At 37.7% G+C, this 16,323-nt stretch overlaps 4 protein-coding genes across 5 annotated transcripts; 2 read left to right on the forward strand and 2 right to left on the reverse strand.

Annotated features, from left to right (window-relative positions):
• Window positions 1-823: 823 nt before the first annotated feature.
• Window positions 824-3,496, forward strand: LOC104217892 (uncharacterized). 2 transcript variants are annotated; one of them, XM_009768231.2, is made up of 2 exons: window positions 824-1,507; window positions 3,070-3,496. In XM_009768231.2, exons 1-2 carry the CDS (start codon window positions 915-917, stop codon window positions 3,074-3,076), a joined length of 600 nt encoding a protein of 199 aa, XP_009766533.1. In that variant the 5' UTR covers window positions 824-914; the 3' UTR covers window positions 3,077-3,496. The 2 variants fall into 2 exon arrangements, with proteins under 2 accessions (XP_009766533.1, XP_070019295.1); XM_070163194.1 differs by lacking the exon at window positions 3,070-3,496 and adding an exon at window positions 2,374-2,765 and having other exon boundaries at window positions 836-1,507.
• Window positions 3,497-4,419: 923 nt separating this feature from the next.
• On the reverse strand, window positions 4,420-14,549 carry LOC104217893 (organelle RRM domain-containing protein 2, mitochondrial). The gene is made up of 3 exons (XM_070163195.1): window positions 14,374-14,549; window positions 5,072-5,140; window positions 4,420-4,964 (listed from the first exon to the last, which is right to left on the reverse strand). Exons 1-3 carry the CDS (start codon window positions 14,483-14,485, stop codon window positions 4,723-4,725), a joined length of 423 nt encoding a protein of 140 aa, XP_070019296.1. The 5' UTR covers window positions 14,486-14,549; the 3' UTR covers window positions 4,420-4,722.
• On the forward strand, window positions 8,013-11,186 carry LOC138884223 (uncharacterized). Its single transcript, XM_070165294.1, has 4 exons — window positions 8,013-8,891; window positions 8,961-9,476; window positions 10,824-11,092; window positions 11,178-11,186. Exons 1-4 carry the CDS (start codon window positions 8,369-8,371, stop codon window positions 11,184-11,186), a joined length of 1,317 nt encoding a protein of 438 aa, XP_070021395.1. The 5' UTR covers window positions 8,013-8,368.
• A 399-nt stretch (window positions 14,550-14,948) lies between the features above and the next one.
• LOC138883752 (uncharacterized) lies at window positions 14,949-15,650 on the reverse strand. The gene is made up of 2 exons (XM_070164461.1): window positions 15,314-15,650; window positions 14,949-15,016 (listed from the first exon to the last, which is right to left on the reverse strand). The coding sequence occupies exons 1-2, from the start codon at window positions 15,648-15,650 to the stop codon at window positions 14,949-14,951; spliced, it is 405 nt and encodes a 134-aa protein (XP_070020562.1).
• Window positions 15,651-16,323: the final 673 nt, after the last annotated feature.

Below are 16,323 nucleotides of genomic sequence, written 5' to 3' on the forward strand. Positions count from 1 at the left end.
GCATGGTGAGTATTTCTTCTTTTGATAAATCGCATGGTGTGATCAGCTCAGTCTAGGTGTACCTTGATTATATTTATCATCTTTCACCATTATAGATATTGACTTTATTCATCAGATTTTAGACATATGATTTCACATCAGATTTAAACACTAATCTCGCATAATTTTCATCCATTTCCTTGACAGTTAGACCACAACATTCAATACTAAACGTGCTTCTCTCTTTATGCATCTTGTAAAATTATTCCTCAAAAGGCTTCTTTTTTTTGTTGTTGCTGTAGAATCTAGTAATATGAATTTATGGTTTAAGTGAAAGTGTTAAACAAAAAACCTTTGACATCCTTTGGGGGTCGTTTGATACAATAGTAGTATATCCCATAATATCCAATAGGGTGCTATATCCCATAGGATTAGTTATCCCACATTTTATATGGGATAACTAATTCCACCGTTTAATTATAAAAATTATTACGAGATTAGCTAATACCCCAAACAAAATATAGGATGAAGTTTATTCTAAACTTTATTCCGAGATTATTATGCTTATCCCGTGTACAAATTGAAAAAAAATTAACCTCGGATTAGTTATTCTACCTTTTAATGGGATAAAAAAACACTACAATCCCGAAATTAATTATACCGCAATTTTCTCCTAACCAAACATGTGATAAACTTTTTTTAAATTTAATCCGAAAATTAATTATTTATTATCCCTCGTATCAAACGAGCCCCTAAATCAGATGTATAAACCCCCCATTTGACCCAAACACTGCTACCTCAAAACAAAGTCCCAAAGATATTTGTCAGCCCACTAGCTGGTTCACTTTTACACATACAATACAAAAAGGAAAATTCTAATCAAAAAATAGTCTCCCCCCACCAAAACCCCAAAAACCTCTTCTAAAACCACAAACATGAATCCCAATTTCGACAATCTCCTTCTCCAATCATTAATGGGTCGACTCCAAATTCGTCCTCCTCCTTCAACTTCAATCCCACCGCCTTTCCTTTCACCTCAATCCCTAGAAGACCTTCTCTTCAACAATCTCCCTTCCGATGACGACGAAGAAGAAGATCAAGATTTTAGTTCCTCTTCAAAATCCGAGCTCTCAAAGGAAGAATCCCGTCTTGAAAAACAAATTATCCGTACAATTCTTAGTGGGAAAATTGAAACTTTAAAACCCAATTCGGGTCAGGCTGTAACGATTGGGGAGCATCATATTTGTGTCGGGTTTCATGAGGACCCGGGTTCGGATTATCGGGTATGGGAATGGCATGGTCATATTATGTTGTTTGATGAGGAAAATGGGTATACGCCTGAGTATATTTATGGGAATTATTTTGAAAGAGTTACTACTGTTAAGGTTACGAAGAAGAAGCAAGAGGAAGAGGAAGTTGAGAAAGAGGAGAAAGTAGGGAATTTGGGATTGAAGGAGTTGATTGAATCGGGTGAATCAAATAGCGAGGGTCGGATTCTTCGGAGGAATATGAATGCTGGTTCCCCGAGGTTTGTACTTTCTCCTTTTGTCATATCGATTATTTCGTATGCAAGAGGCTCAATTTACAGTTTGTTTTTTAGGTGTTATTTAAGAATTTTTTATTTGAAGTAGTTTAGCATATAAAGATAGTTAGACTTATGCTCTTTTATTGCTGCCTGCTTGGATGGTTTTGTTTGCTTATTGAGTATCGGAATGAATTGAGGCCTAATAGAGTAGAATGGACGTAGAGGATTCATATAGGTGATCCCAACTAGTTGGGGATTGAGAATTTTTGTAGGTGATCCCAACTAGTTAGGGATTGAGAATTTTCTATGTTGTTGATGACGATGGTGGTATATTATTTGCTTATAAAGTCTATAGTCGATACAAGCTGCCTTTGAATTAGTTTTCTTCTCTGGAGGTTGAAAATTTACAAAAGTAGAGCCGTAGAGGCAGCCACTAATGCTTGTATTAGGGTAGGTTGCCTACATCTCACTGCAGAATGCTTTGTGCACCGGGCTGGCGCTTTTCTTTTTCACTTGTACTTCCGCTTCTTTTGTTGTACTTCTAGTATCTTGATTATGTAGGACATATGCTAGGAGTTCTCATAAGACATGGGCTTAGCAGATTTGGAATAGCCTGACTAAAGGATATGTTTGCTGTTTAACAGCACTTAAGCATAGTTTTATTTCTTTTTTACCTACATGGGACTCTCTTCCATTAATACTTTGGCTGCAATTCATAGTGACAAAATGTTCTAATGTCATCTCAAAGAGCTTAGAAGTGTTAGCTATATTTTTAATATTCTTTATTTTCATCTAATCCTTGAAATCTAAGACGAGTTCTTTAATTTTTGGATTTAGTTAAATCATATCTAGTTCTCTTCATGGCCCAGGCTCCCAGGCTTAATTCAAGTGGCAAAGGTTGAGGGACTTGCGACTTAGATCACAAGTTCAAGCCCTACACCATGCGAACTAAGCATGATTTTAGGAGGAGAAGGGTAGAGGGGCGGGCTCATTATCCCCGAGTTTCGAAGGTTGCAGCTGGTCCTAAGGGGTGGCCCCATATGGATGTCTCGGTCATCAAAAATTATATCTAGTTCTCGTCATGCTAAAATATACTTTTACAACTGATACATTCAATAGAATATGTGATTCACAATGTTGGAACTCTATAAATAAGATTGCTTCAGAGCCTTCTGGGCCCTGTGTTTAAATCAGCAAGCCATCCTAATTTGGCATTGCTAGATATGATATCTTTTATCTGGTCGGTGATTATATTCTGGTTTCTTCTTCCCCACATTCTATAGCATTTATATCTCCATAATAGCCTGATCAAGCATATAGATGACTATGTTACCTGCAGCCTGCCTTTCACCTCCAAGTGCAGTATTCATTCCTATACGGTCTTTTCTTCTTTGGCCAAGCGATTGTATCTCGATGCTTGAAAGTGATTTTTGCTTGATTTTCTTTTTAATCATCGCAAGTATTTGATAGTAATTTGTTTTGCTGCTAAAATAAGTGTTTTGATGATCCTTCCCTCATCTTTCTTCTATTTGTTTTAATCTGAATTTCCTTGTCATGATTGGCAGGGTCTAGCTGACAGACTTGTGAATACGCTCTTTTTCACAATGAGAGGCACATTGAGGTGCTCTGCGCGTTTTCCCTTTGCCGCATGGAATTTCTCTCCCTTTTCCTTTTCCGAGCTACTTGGTATTTGAATGGCAAGACCAAGTAGCTTGGAAAGTTAGCAGAACACAGGCGTGAATTGAAAGGTTGGGAGCTCCCTGGTGAGCAGCTTGGAGTTGAGACTACTTTTCTTCGATCAACTCTTTTGTTAATTTCCGAACATCATTGCCCGAGTTTTTGGGGTTGATTGCAGATAAAAATACATTCACTTTCTTAACGTTTGGTTTATCACTGAACTTGTGTTTGTGCTTGAGTAATGGTCTGGTTGTCGCTGAACTAGTTTGAGTTTGTTTTAAGACGTACCTTTGACTGAAAATAATCTTCCTAGTACGACTCGCTTCTTTGTGGTTCCTTTGTTGAAAATTTAGCTGGCTTTCGCTTTGACATACGACCATTTTAGTTTTGTAGCGGAAACTTGCCTATCCTATTTGTGGAAAAGTACTTAAGACCTACATAGCTATCAATCCCAAATTTACATTCTGTTTCTGTAAGCTAATGATTATTAATCTCACATTGTCGGAATTATACTTGAGTCAAGAGTATCGGAAACAGCATCTACTTGCACAAGGTAGGGGTAAGACTGCATACTCACTACCCTCCTTGAACCTCACTTGTGGGATTATACTGGATTTGTTGTTGTACATTATCGGAATTAGGAACCTATTGTATTTTTTCTTGTAAGTAATTAGGAATCCATTATATTTGGGAAAAGCAACTTAGAGATATACATAGTTACCTAGTACTTGTGTTGTAGGAAGTAACATATACTCGATAAATTAGTTGAGGTGCACGTAAGCTAGTCAAGATATCATTGTTACGCATAAAAAAGACCCTTGTCAACCCTTTGGATGGCTTTACACAAGCAATGAGGAACATAATATAACTTAACACCCTCCTGCTTGTGACATTGGTTGACATAAGATAATGATAGAGATCAAGTGAATAAAACGAATTCCCTTCTAAAATAGAGAAGACTAGACACTAGAGAGCATGAGAGGCTAATTTCTCTTTCCTTGGGACCGATAATGAACATAACATTTGCTCCCAAAGGGGGGGGGGGGAGGGTGGACATACAATTAGTGAATTAACCAAATAACAGGATTTAAAAATTCCGTCCCCTATTGCAGGGTAGCATGAGATTGCACAAGTCACAGAACAATCCCATTCTCAAATCCACATGTTATAACTGCACAAAATTTGAGTAAATGAAGATAGGGCATCAAAATACTATAACCACCACGGAAATTATAATCTAGGATCCAAATACACGTCATTGAGATAACAATTAGCCAGTTTATATGTTCAGTCAACAAAAGCCTCCAAAATGTGGTCCGAGGAAATCCTTAAACACTTCGCAGGGAAGAGTTCCACCTCAAACGATTCAGCACAAGACAACCTTAAAAATGAACTATATTTTAGTAAAGTTACAATATCCTTCAACAAAAATGATATAGTGCAATCAAATATTTCAGGGAAATGCACGAGTCTCTGGTCATTGGCCACTCCGTGCTATATTGCAATCAAATAAATATTTCACTAAAATAATGAGTCCCTGGTCATCGGCCAGTCCAACCAACAGTCTTATTTGTCGTAATCCCAAAGTTCAAAGGATCTTGTGGAGGTGGTGATGGTGGTGGTCTAGGCATACTTGGCCTCGCAGGGTCAACAAAAATTACCCAGCCGTCCAAGAACTTGGCATTCATTCCTTCACGAGCCTTCTCAGCGTCTTCTATTGTTTCATATGAAACAAATCCAAATCCCTTTGATCTCCCAGTTGCTCTATCAGTAATAACTTTCGCTGTAAATCAATACATAGCAAATAAAATTGGTGAAAGTTTATCACAGTTAAATTAGAATCTAGCAAAACAAAAGAGGAGGATGGGAGGGAAAATATCTAATTATTACCTTCAACAAGTTTTCCAAATTGTTCAAATGCTTTTTTAAGGTTTTCATCACTAGTGTATCTTGAAAGCCCTGCACCATGACACATCAAAGGGAAAAAACAATGAAAAAGAGCTTAAACAAAAATGGACCATTTATTTTTTCCACTTTCTTTTACCACTTGCATCAGGGAGTCTTTCCCCACTTCAACATATTGTGCTTTACTGAAAAGATTTTCCAATTTCTTTTTCTTAATATGTAATCTTCTTCGGCTTCCCCTTCTCTTTTATATTATCAATTGTTTAACATGGAAGGGTTGCAAAAATCATGTGTAATTAAAGGCAGATGCCATAGTCCACAGCAACACATCTGAGCAACACCAGCTGAAAACTCATTCAACCATTGGGCTGTAGTATCCTTGTTAGTGAGTGCCGAAGCATCAAAACAAATTCTCTTTCAACATTTTGCAGATTAAGGAGGTAGGAAACACCTTTACTAGATCATAGAAAGCAAAAGCACAGAGGCAAGCAATGCTAGGTCAGAAAGAAACACCCTCAAAAACGTTTCAGATGGTAACTGGAGCCCCCCACCCCACCCCCCCTCTTTTTTTTCCCGGATGAAGCTAAACAATTTAAGCCAGCTATAATAGTATCAGAATGAGATGAACGGGAAACTCCAAGGTACACCTCACTAGTACCTTGGATTTGGTCTTCTGCAGCAAGTTCGCCAATTGACATATGCAGTTTACAAGGTAGAAATAACTTCTGTGGTTCAGATAAGACAAACAAATAAGCCTCCCATGTATGAACATGTTAGGCCAAGTAGAAAGCCAAGAGATCTGGTCAAAACGGCTTCAACTATCAACTTACGCAAGCCAAATTTGGACGTTTTCTCATAAAAAAGTCAAAAGGATTCATACCATCAATCTCCAAAGACCATGCACAACCCATAATAAATGGTGCACTTCCATAACAATTACTATTTTTTTTTTTTTTGAAACAGAACAATTACTATAATTTAAAGAAAGTCACCCTCCAAAACACAATAATCTTTAGAAATTGCACGTGAAAACAAAACCTAAAATGTATCTTGCTGGGTTATTTTATTTTTTAAATTCACATAAAATTCATATCCTTTCAACTTCCCTTGCCTAAACTTTTTTTAAATAAGAACTCCCCTTTCCTAAAATTTTAACCACGTTAATAAAGACCAGTACTTAAGTCTCCTCTGATCTTTTACAGCATGATGAACCAACCACCAACAAAAGATACTGCATTCACATATGAACTCCCAAGTACATACAAAAAAGTGCAATATGTGATATCCGGTCATAAAAATTCAAACAAAATATAATCAAATCAAAATTCGGTCCTAATAGCTTAAAATCTCAACTTTCAAGAGAGAGAAGATGGAACAAAATCCTTGTCGAGAAGATAATCTAGATGCATTCACATTGTTTATTGGCATACAACCTCAAGGAAAACAACTATGAAAATAAATGCTTCACATATTGTTGAATCAAAACAATATTCCTTATCAGATAAAGATGCAATTGCAACTCACTGCCATGTTTTTCTTGAATATATAGGAAAATCATTGTTATGTTTCTAAACGTCTGCAATGAAAATATAGCTTAAGTAGGATAGAACGCTGCAACCTTCGGCAATTTTTTTGTCAAGATGGATGTGCAGCCATATAGGATTAGACAAGATTAGAATTGCTTACATCCAACAAAGGGTGCAAGTAGCACACATAGATGATAAATGAGAGGTTGCCTAAAATGTTTTGGCCAAGTCCCACACAAACCTCCAAAAGCACTGGCGCCTAGATGCAATAATAAGATGAAAGTGCTATATACGGATGAGAGAAACCTTAAAGGGTTAAACATAGATCGAACTTAATTCAAAAAACCTACAATCTCTCAGAATCAATGCAGACTTAGCTAAAACCATAACTCAATAGTAGTAAATATCCATGTAGGCAATTACCAACTAGTTGATAATAAAGTGTAGTTATTTATCAAGAGTCCTTTTTGTCTGGTTAGAAAGTCGTATTACCTATGTAGGTATAAAAATGAGATTTGGGAAATTTTTAGTTTTAGAGAACCTCTACTTTTACCTTAAAGACCAAATTACTTAATATTGGAACGAAATGGGCTCGAATAGAGCGGAATGGATGCACATGATTCATATAACTGACCTAAACTAGTTTGAAATCAAGGCATAGTTGATTAATTCATTGATATATCCCTGAAACGAAGTGTTTATTTTAGCACTTTCTTGTTGGACTTTAAGCCATTGGGCTTTAAAGTAGAAGAAGTGTGAATTGGAAATGGAGGGAAAATGAAAATTTGAAGAAGTGAACTTTTGTCTTGCACTTTGTCCTTCAATGGTGATGGACAATCACATTTGTGTGCTTATATATAGATTCACTTCTTAAAGCTCTTAAAAGGAGTTGAAGAGAATGAACCCTCGCGCCGTCGTCGTCGCTCGCTCGGCTCGGCTTCGGCTTCGGATTCGGATTCGGATTCAGCAAATGATCGATAAGATTATTTTTTGGACAAAATTTATTTAATTATTTAATAATTAATTAAATGCCAAATCACTGATGAAACTACGCCAGAACCCTGCTGAAAGTTCAGAGGGCCTCGTTGGCCGCGTATTTTCTGAAAAGGCACCTTTCCAGACACCTCTTCTGATATTTGCCTATAAATTCTGAGGCAAGGCTGCATCTTCAAGACACGAAAAAACACTCTAGAACTTCTTTCTTTCTGAATATACTGCATCCTAATTCGCAGTCTCTCTCTCTCAAATTCGTAAGTGTGATTTTGTTCCGTTCTTTGAGTTCGTTGGTATCGTGCAGTTTGTATTGCCACTGTTGCAGGAAGGTTTATTCCGTTGTGAGGGGGTTAAAATTCCTTAAGGACGCACAAGAAAATTGTGGACTCGGAATATTTCTGTTTCTTTACTATTTTATACATTTCTTTATTCTTCTAACAGTTTTCTGATTTTTTGTTTTAACACAGTAACTCTCACAAGCTTAAGGAATTTTATAATATTACTAACGTTTATGTGTTGATTATTAAACTGTTTTCTATATACTTTGTTGGAGACTAAAGCCTTGTTGCTTTCTACTCCTATAATAGTTTCTGTCCGGTTTAAAGTTCATAAAAACTTTGCCGGAATAATAAACGTACGGATTTGAAGTATATAAAAACTTCACCATTGTTACGTGTTCTATGTTTGGTTTGGTATTCAGTTTGAAGATATCAAAACTTCACTGATTAAACAAGTTCTGTATTGTTCTCAACTTTACAGAAATATGACGAATGAAAACCAAACTAATGGAAGTGTTGCGGGAACGGGTGCTACTGTTACGAGTGCTGCTGCCTCGTCAAGCCGTTCTACTCCTACTCATGCTATGGCGCCGGCAGAAAAACCCGAAAAGTTTTCCGGTATTGACTTCAAACGCTGGCAAATGAAGATGTTCTTCTATCTTACTACGTTGAGTTTGCAACATTTCATCAAGGAGGATCCTCCAGTCATGGCTGAGAATACTCCGGATGATGAACGACTTGTTGTAACTGAAGCATGGAAACATTCTGATTTCTTGTGCAAAAACTACATATTGAGTTGTTTGGAAGATGGCTTGTACAATGTCTATAGTGTCATGGAAACTTCAAAAGCGTTATCGAATGCACTTGAGAAGAAGTACAAGACTGAGGATGTCGGACTTAAGAAGTTCGTGGCTGCAAGGTTTTTGGATTTCAAGATGATTGACACTAGGTCAGTCATAACTCAAGTCCAAGAATTACAAGTCATTGTGCATGACCTCCTGGCTGAAGGTATGATCCGAGTCAATAATTTTATTAATAAGATTTATCTTATTACTAATTATGAGTTTGTTATTGAAGGTATGGTCATAAATGAGGCCTTTCAAGTCGCTGCTTTCATTGAGAAATTACCTCCGTTATGGAAGGATTTTAAGAACTATCTTAAACACAAGCGGAAGGAAATGACACTAAAAGACTTGATTGTTCGTCTGAGGATAGAAGAAGACAACAAAAATGCTGAAAAGAAGTCACGTGGAAACTCAACAATTGTGGGGGCAAACATTGTTGAGGAGGCACCACAAAATAAGAAAAGGAAGAAGGCTTCTGGACCAAAGAATTACCCAAGCAAGAAGAAGTTCAAGGGTAATTGCCACAATTGTGGAAAAACTGGGCATAAGGCAGTGGATTGTCGTGCGCCAAAGACTGATAAGAAGAAAAAGAATCAAGCCAACATGGTTGAAGATGAAATGGAAGACTTGTGTGCCATGTTGTCTGAATGCAACTTGGTAGGAAATCTGAAAGAATGGTGGATAGATTCTGGAGCCACCCGCCATGTGTGTGCTAACAAGGAGTTATTTTCTTCTTATGCCCCCGCAGGTCCCGACGAGACAATCTTCATGGGAAATTCATCTACAGTCAAAATTGAAGGAGTTGGCAAGATTGCGTTGAAGATGACGTCGGGAAAAATAGTGACTCTAAACCAAGTCCTCCATGTTCCAGAAATTCGCAAGAATCTTGTGTCTACCTCACTTCTTGTCAAGAATGGATTCAAATGTATTTTTGTTTCTAATAGTGTTGTACTTAGTAAGAACGATGTATATGTAGGAAAAGGTTACCTAAATGAGGGCCTTTTTAAGCTAAATGTAATAGCAGTTCCTATCAATAAAGTGAATGTTTCTTCTTACTTACTTGAGTCAAACACTTTATGGCATTCGCGTTTAGGTCACGTAAACTTCAAAACATTGCGGAAGATGATAAATCTAGAAGTATTGCCAAAATTTGATTGCATTAATTCCAAATGTCAAATATGTGTGGAATCAAAGTATGCTAAGCATCCTTATAAGTCCGTTGAAAGGAATTCAAGTCCTTTAGACTTAATTCACACAGATATTTGCGACATGAAGTCAACACCATCTCGCGGTGGGAAAAAGTATTTTATTACTTTTATTGACGATAGCACGAGATACTGCTATGTTTATTTACTTAATAGTAAAGATGAGGCAATTGATGCTTTCAAGCAATACAAGAGTGAAGTTGAAACGCAACTAAACAAAAAGATCAAAATGATAAGAAGTGATAGGGGTGGCGAATATGAATCTCCTTTTGAAGAAATTTGTTTGGAAAATGGCATTATTCACCAAACAACTGCCCCTTACTCTCCACAATCTAATGGAATTGCGGAGAGGAAGAATCGAACGTTGAAGGAGATGATGAATGCATTGCTAATAAGTTCTGGCTTACCACAGAACTTGTGGGGGGAAGCTATACTTACAGCTAACCGGATAATCAACCGTGTACCTCATAGTAAAACACAGTCCATTCCTTATGAAAAGTGGAAAGGAAGGAAGCCTAGCTTGAAATACTTCAAAGTGTGGGGGTGTTTAGCTAAGGTACAAGTTCCTAAACCTAAAAGAGTTAAGATAGGTCCAAAAACGGTTGATTGTGTGTTTATTGGATATGTAACCAATAGCAAGGCATATCGTTTTCTGGTTCATAAATCAGAAAATCCTGAGATTCACATTAATACGATAATAGAATCAGATAATGCTGAATTCTTTGAAACTATTTATCCGTATAAAAAGGAAAGTGAAGTGACCTGCCAAAAGTCAAAACGACCTCGGGAGGAAACAACAGATGGTATGCCTAATGAGGAAAATCCGAGAAGAAGTAAACGTCAAAGGACATCTACTTCATTCGGTCCAGATTTTCTGACTTTCTTGTTAGAAAATGAGTCTCGTACCTTCAAGGAAGCAATGTCTTCCTCAGAGGCACAATATTGGAAAGAAGCTGTCAATAGTGAAATAAAATCCATATTGAGCAACCATACTTGGGAATTGGTTGATCTTCCTCCGGGTAACAAAACATTGGGTTCTAAATGGATTTTCAAGAAGAAAATGAAAGACGATGGTACTATTGACAAATACAAGGCAAGACTTGTTGTTAAAGGATTTAGACAACGAGAAGATCTTGACTATTTTGACACATACTCGCCGGTAACAAGAATTACATCTACTCGGATGCTAATAGCATTAGTCGCCTTGTATGGTCTTCAAATCCATCAAATGGATGTAAAAACAGCCTTCTTAAATGGTGATCTTGAGGAAGAAATTTACATGAACCAACCTGAAGGGTTTGTGGTTCCGGGAAAAGAAAAGAAGGTGTGTAGACTTGTTAAGTCTCTTTATGGACTAAAACAAGCACCCAAACAATGGCATGCGAAATTTGACCAAACAATGTTGTCAAATGGTTTTAAGATTAATGAATGTGATAAATGTGTTTACATTAAGAACGTTCAAAATCATGTAGTCATTGTTTGCTTATATGTTGATGATATGCTAATAATGAGCAAAGACATTGCCGACATTCAAGCTACTAAGCGTATGCTTGCTAGTAAGTTTGATATGAAAGACTTAGGAGTTGCCGATGTAATTCTAGGAATTAAAATCCAGAGGACTCCTCAAGGTCTAGCTTTGTCTCAATCACATTACGTGAAAATGGTACTTGAAAAATTCAAACACTTGGAATTTAGAAGTGCAAGGACTCCAATTGACTTAAACCATCATCTTATGAAGAATAAAGGCGAAAGTACGTCTCAATTGGAGTATGCTCGTGTGTTGGGAAGTCTAATGTACATCATGAACTGTACACGACCCGATATAGCTTGTGCAATAAGTAAACTTAGTCGATTCACAAGTAATCCCAACAAGCATCACTGGGTGGCTATGAAACGAGTTCTGGGATATTTGGAGTATACCCAAGACTACGCTTTGCACTACAATAAATATCCTGCGGTTATTGAAGGATATAGTGATGCTAATTGGATAACCGGCTCATCAGAAACAAAGTCCACAAGTGGATATGTGTTTACTGTTGGTGGAGGAGCAGTATCTTGGAAGTCTTCCAAACAGACATGTATCGCTCGCTCTACAATGGAATCAGAGTTTATAGCATTGGATAAAGCCGGTGAAGAAGCTGAATGGCTTCGGAATTTTTTAGAAGACATTCCGTTCTGGCCAAAACCTTTGGCTCCTATTTGCATACATTGCGATAGTGAGGCTGCAATAGGACGGGCAGGGAGCGTTATGTATAACGGAAAGTCTCGTCATATACGACGAAGACATAATACCGTTAGACAACTACTTTCTAGTGGAATTATCACTATTGATTATGTAAGATCAAAGGATAATGTTGCGGATCCACTTACAAAAGGCTTAACTAGAGAGGGAGTTGAGAAATCATCTAAGGGAATGGGACTATGGCCGAGGACAAGTCAACATGGCGGTAACTCTACCTAAAATTTTGGATGTTCCGAGATCTAGGTTCAAGGAGCTCAAACAAAGTTGTGATTGACCGGTTCAACATTGTCAAAACAAAATCTTTGGTCCATTCTCGTGATGAAGACAATGTTCAGTAACAAGGATAGAACTTTACACGTTCTTTAATGATTACCAAAGTTTGATGAGGTATCTATCAAATAGTGTCAATCTAAAGGATTACACGTTTAGGAATCACCTACGTAAGTGTGAAGTGTAAGCCGCTTCAAGGAGAATTCTGTAAGGCCAATTCTCTACGCACTTATGAGACCAGGCGGTGTTCATGGCTAAAACGAACACAACAATGAGAACCAAAAGACGGTTAAGGGTTGGTTGTGTGACATATGGTTGTCTAGGTATACACTAAAGTTCGACGGTTCAAAGATATCAAATCTACCGATTGACCGAGTATATCCGACATATGTTCACTACGGAAAGTTCAAAGGGAAACCAACTTATCCAGATGCAATTAATCCTTACTTGCAAAATCACATAGCTTTCATCTACGATCTTTCTTGATACAGCCATTCCCATTCATGTGGGGGATTGTTGGACTTTAAGCCATTGGGCTTTAAAATAGAAGAAGTGTGAATTGGAAATGGAGGGAAATAAAATGGAGGGAAAATGAAAATTTGAAGAAGTGAACTTTGGTCTTGCACTTTGTCCCTCATTGGTGAGGGACAATCACATTAGTGTGCTTATATATAGATTCACTTCTTAAAGCTCTTAAAAGGAGTTGAAGAGAATGAACCCTCGCGCCGTCGTCGTCGCTCGCTCGGCTTCGGCTTCGGGTTCGGATTCGGATTCGGATTCGGATTCGGATTCGGATTTGGCAAATGATCGATCGATAAGATTATTTTTTGGACAAAATTTATTTAATTATTTAATAATTAATTAAATGCCAAATCACTGCTGAAACTACGCCAGAACCCTGCTGAAAGTTCAGAGGGCCTCGCTGGCCGCGGTTCTGCCGCGACCGCGGTAGAATCGCCGCGATCGCGGTAGAACCGCGGCAAGCCACGTATTTTCTGAAAAGGCACCTTTCCAGACACCTCTTCTGATATTTGCCTATAAATTCTGAGGCAAGGCTGCATCTTCAAGACACGAAAAAACACTCTAGAACTTCTTTCTTTCTGAATATACTGCATCCTAATTTGCAGTCTCTCTCTCTCAAATTCGTAAGTGTGATTTTGCTCCGTTCTTTGAGTTCGTTGGTATCCCGCAGTTTGTATTGCCACTGTTGTAGGAAGGTTTTATCCTGGGAGGATTTAATCCATTATCTTGGCAACGTGTGAGGGGGTTAAAATTCCTTAAGGACGCACAAGAAAATTGTGGACTCAGAATATTTCTGTTTCTTTACTATTTTATACATTTCTTTATTCTTCTAACCGTTTTTTGATTTTTTGTTTTAACACAGTAACGCTCACATTTCTTTGGTACTAATTTATTTTTACAAAAAAATTGTGATATAGAGCAAGAGGTAACTTAATAGTAATGAGCTAATACCTTCAACCTAACTAGAAATTAGTAATCATCAAAACTTTAACACATCCAACTTTGATAGGAGGAAGGAACGAATAATACTGAAAATGCTATCCATAATAGCAGACACCAAAAGAAGTGCGTATTACATATATCAGAATTAGCTCAAGGTAAACAACCAAAAACCTCAACCTTTATTTCCTTATATTCTTCATATGAACTTAAAGGTTTTAACTTTTAAAGATTGTAAAGTGCAAATTACAGAAATAATTAATATCACATTCAATAACTATCATGAGAACACATTAACCCAATAAGCACAAAAATAGTACTGTCATGAAACCAATGAAAATTAACAAAAAAAAAACTAAAAAAGAAAAACTAAAAATCACATTAAACATCGTAGTAAATCTCTTCAATACCAAAATTTCTAGCCATGAATATACATCACAATCAGAACAAAAAAATAATACACATACCACTGACAAATAGCTTAGGACTTGTGAGCGTTGAATTCAAGCGGATTGAAGAAAATTGTGATTGAAGAATAGTTGATGATGAACCATTGAAAATGCGACGAAGAAATGCCATTTTGTTTGAAGGATATTTTGTTCAGACCAAGTTCGGGGTTTAGGGTTTTATTATAAGGTTAGAAATGATGGTGATTTGTAAAACCATAGGGGTTCAAATAGATATTTTGACAAAGCAGAGGGCCTTCATGAAAAATAAATAACTTTAGGTCGAAGGTTCGCGAACCGTCTCTCTCTCCCTCCATTTTTTATTTTTTATTTTTTCCTCTCTAGTATTTCACAAATTATTTCGACCTAAAAATATTTTCTCTTGGAATTGTTCTTCGTGGCTGGGTTATATAGGAGGAGCCTTTTTCAGATAAATAAAGAAATTTTATTAACAACAAGAAGTATTACAGCATTAAAAATAACTGAAACTATATGTGTCAGCGAAGATAGCAGCTCCTAACATCAATAACAACAACTACCCAGTATAATCCCACCAAGTGAGGTCTGGGAAAGGTAGGATATACGCAGTCTTACTCCTACCCTAAAAGGGGAGGGAGGGAGACTGTTTTCGAATGACCCTCGGCTAAAGAAGGTGAATGAATCCCTGATAGCAAGTGATAGCAAGACAAACAGTTAGAAAACTAAATCGGAAATAACAACAAAGAATAGCAAAATAGTACTGATAACAAGTAATATCAAGATAGTATATTTAGACAAATAAGTCCAAGGCAGCACACGAGAATATGACGAAATCATGCTAGCAAACTACGGAATTACCGAAGGTAAGTAGTAATAGAACAAGGCACGCGGCTATAGCAAACTAAGGAAAAACGGGTACTATACTAGCATTAATACTATCGAACTAGGGAAGACAAAGGGAAACACTCGACTACCTACTAACCTTCCACCCTAATCTTCCACCTCCACACTCTTCTATCTAAGGTCATGTCCTCGTTCAGCTCAAGCTGCGCCATGTCCTGCCTGGTCACTTCACCCCAAGACTTCTTAGGTCTACCTCTACCCCTCCTCTCACCTCCCAAGGCCAACCTCTCAGATATCCTGACTGGGGCATCTGTGTTTCTCCTCTTAACATGCCCAAACCATCTCAACATTGCCTCACGCATCTTTGACTCCACAGGGGCCACTCCCACCTTATCCCGAATAACTTCATCCTTAATTCTATCCAATCTAGTATGCCCACACATCCATCTCAACATCCTCCTTTCCGCTACTTTCATATGCTGGACATGAGACTTTTTGACTGCCAACACTCTGCCCCATACAACATAAGTCTGACCACTACCTTGTAGAACTTACCCTTAAGTTTCAACGGCACATTCTTATCACACAAGACATCGAAAGCGAGCCTCCACTTCATCCATCCTGCTCCGATACGGTGGGTAACATCCTCATCTATCTCCCCATTCATCTGAATTATAGATCCCAGATATTTGAAACTCTCTCTCTCTCTTGGGAATGACTTGCGTATCGAGTCTCACATCCTCGTCCGCCTCCTGGGTAACACCACTGAACTTGCACTCCAAGTATTCTGTCTTGGTCCTACTCAACTTGAAACCCTTAGACTCTAAAGTATGTCTCCAGACCTCCAGCCTTTCGTTAACGCCACCTTGCGTCTTATCAATCAGGACTATGTCATCCGCAAATAACAAGCATCAAGACACCTCCTCTTTGATGTGGTGCGTCAAAGAATCCATCGCCGGGGAAAACAAAAACGGGCTGATTGTTGATCCCTGATGCAACCTCATCTCAACTGAATCCTCTGACTACAATAATTTTTGAACTTACCCTTAAGTTTCAACGACACATTCTTATCACACAAGACATCGAAAGCGAGCCTCCACTTCATCCATCCTGCTCCGATACAATGGGTAACATCCTCATCTATCTCCC

The sequence above is a fragment of the Nicotiana sylvestris genome, chromosome 12 (genome assembly GCF_000393655.2).
Source record: "Nicotiana sylvestris chromosome 12, ASM39365v2, whole genome shotgun sequence".
In the NCBI taxonomy this organism is placed as follows: Eukaryota; Viridiplantae; Streptophyta; class Magnoliopsida; order Solanales; family Solanaceae; genus Nicotiana; species Nicotiana sylvestris.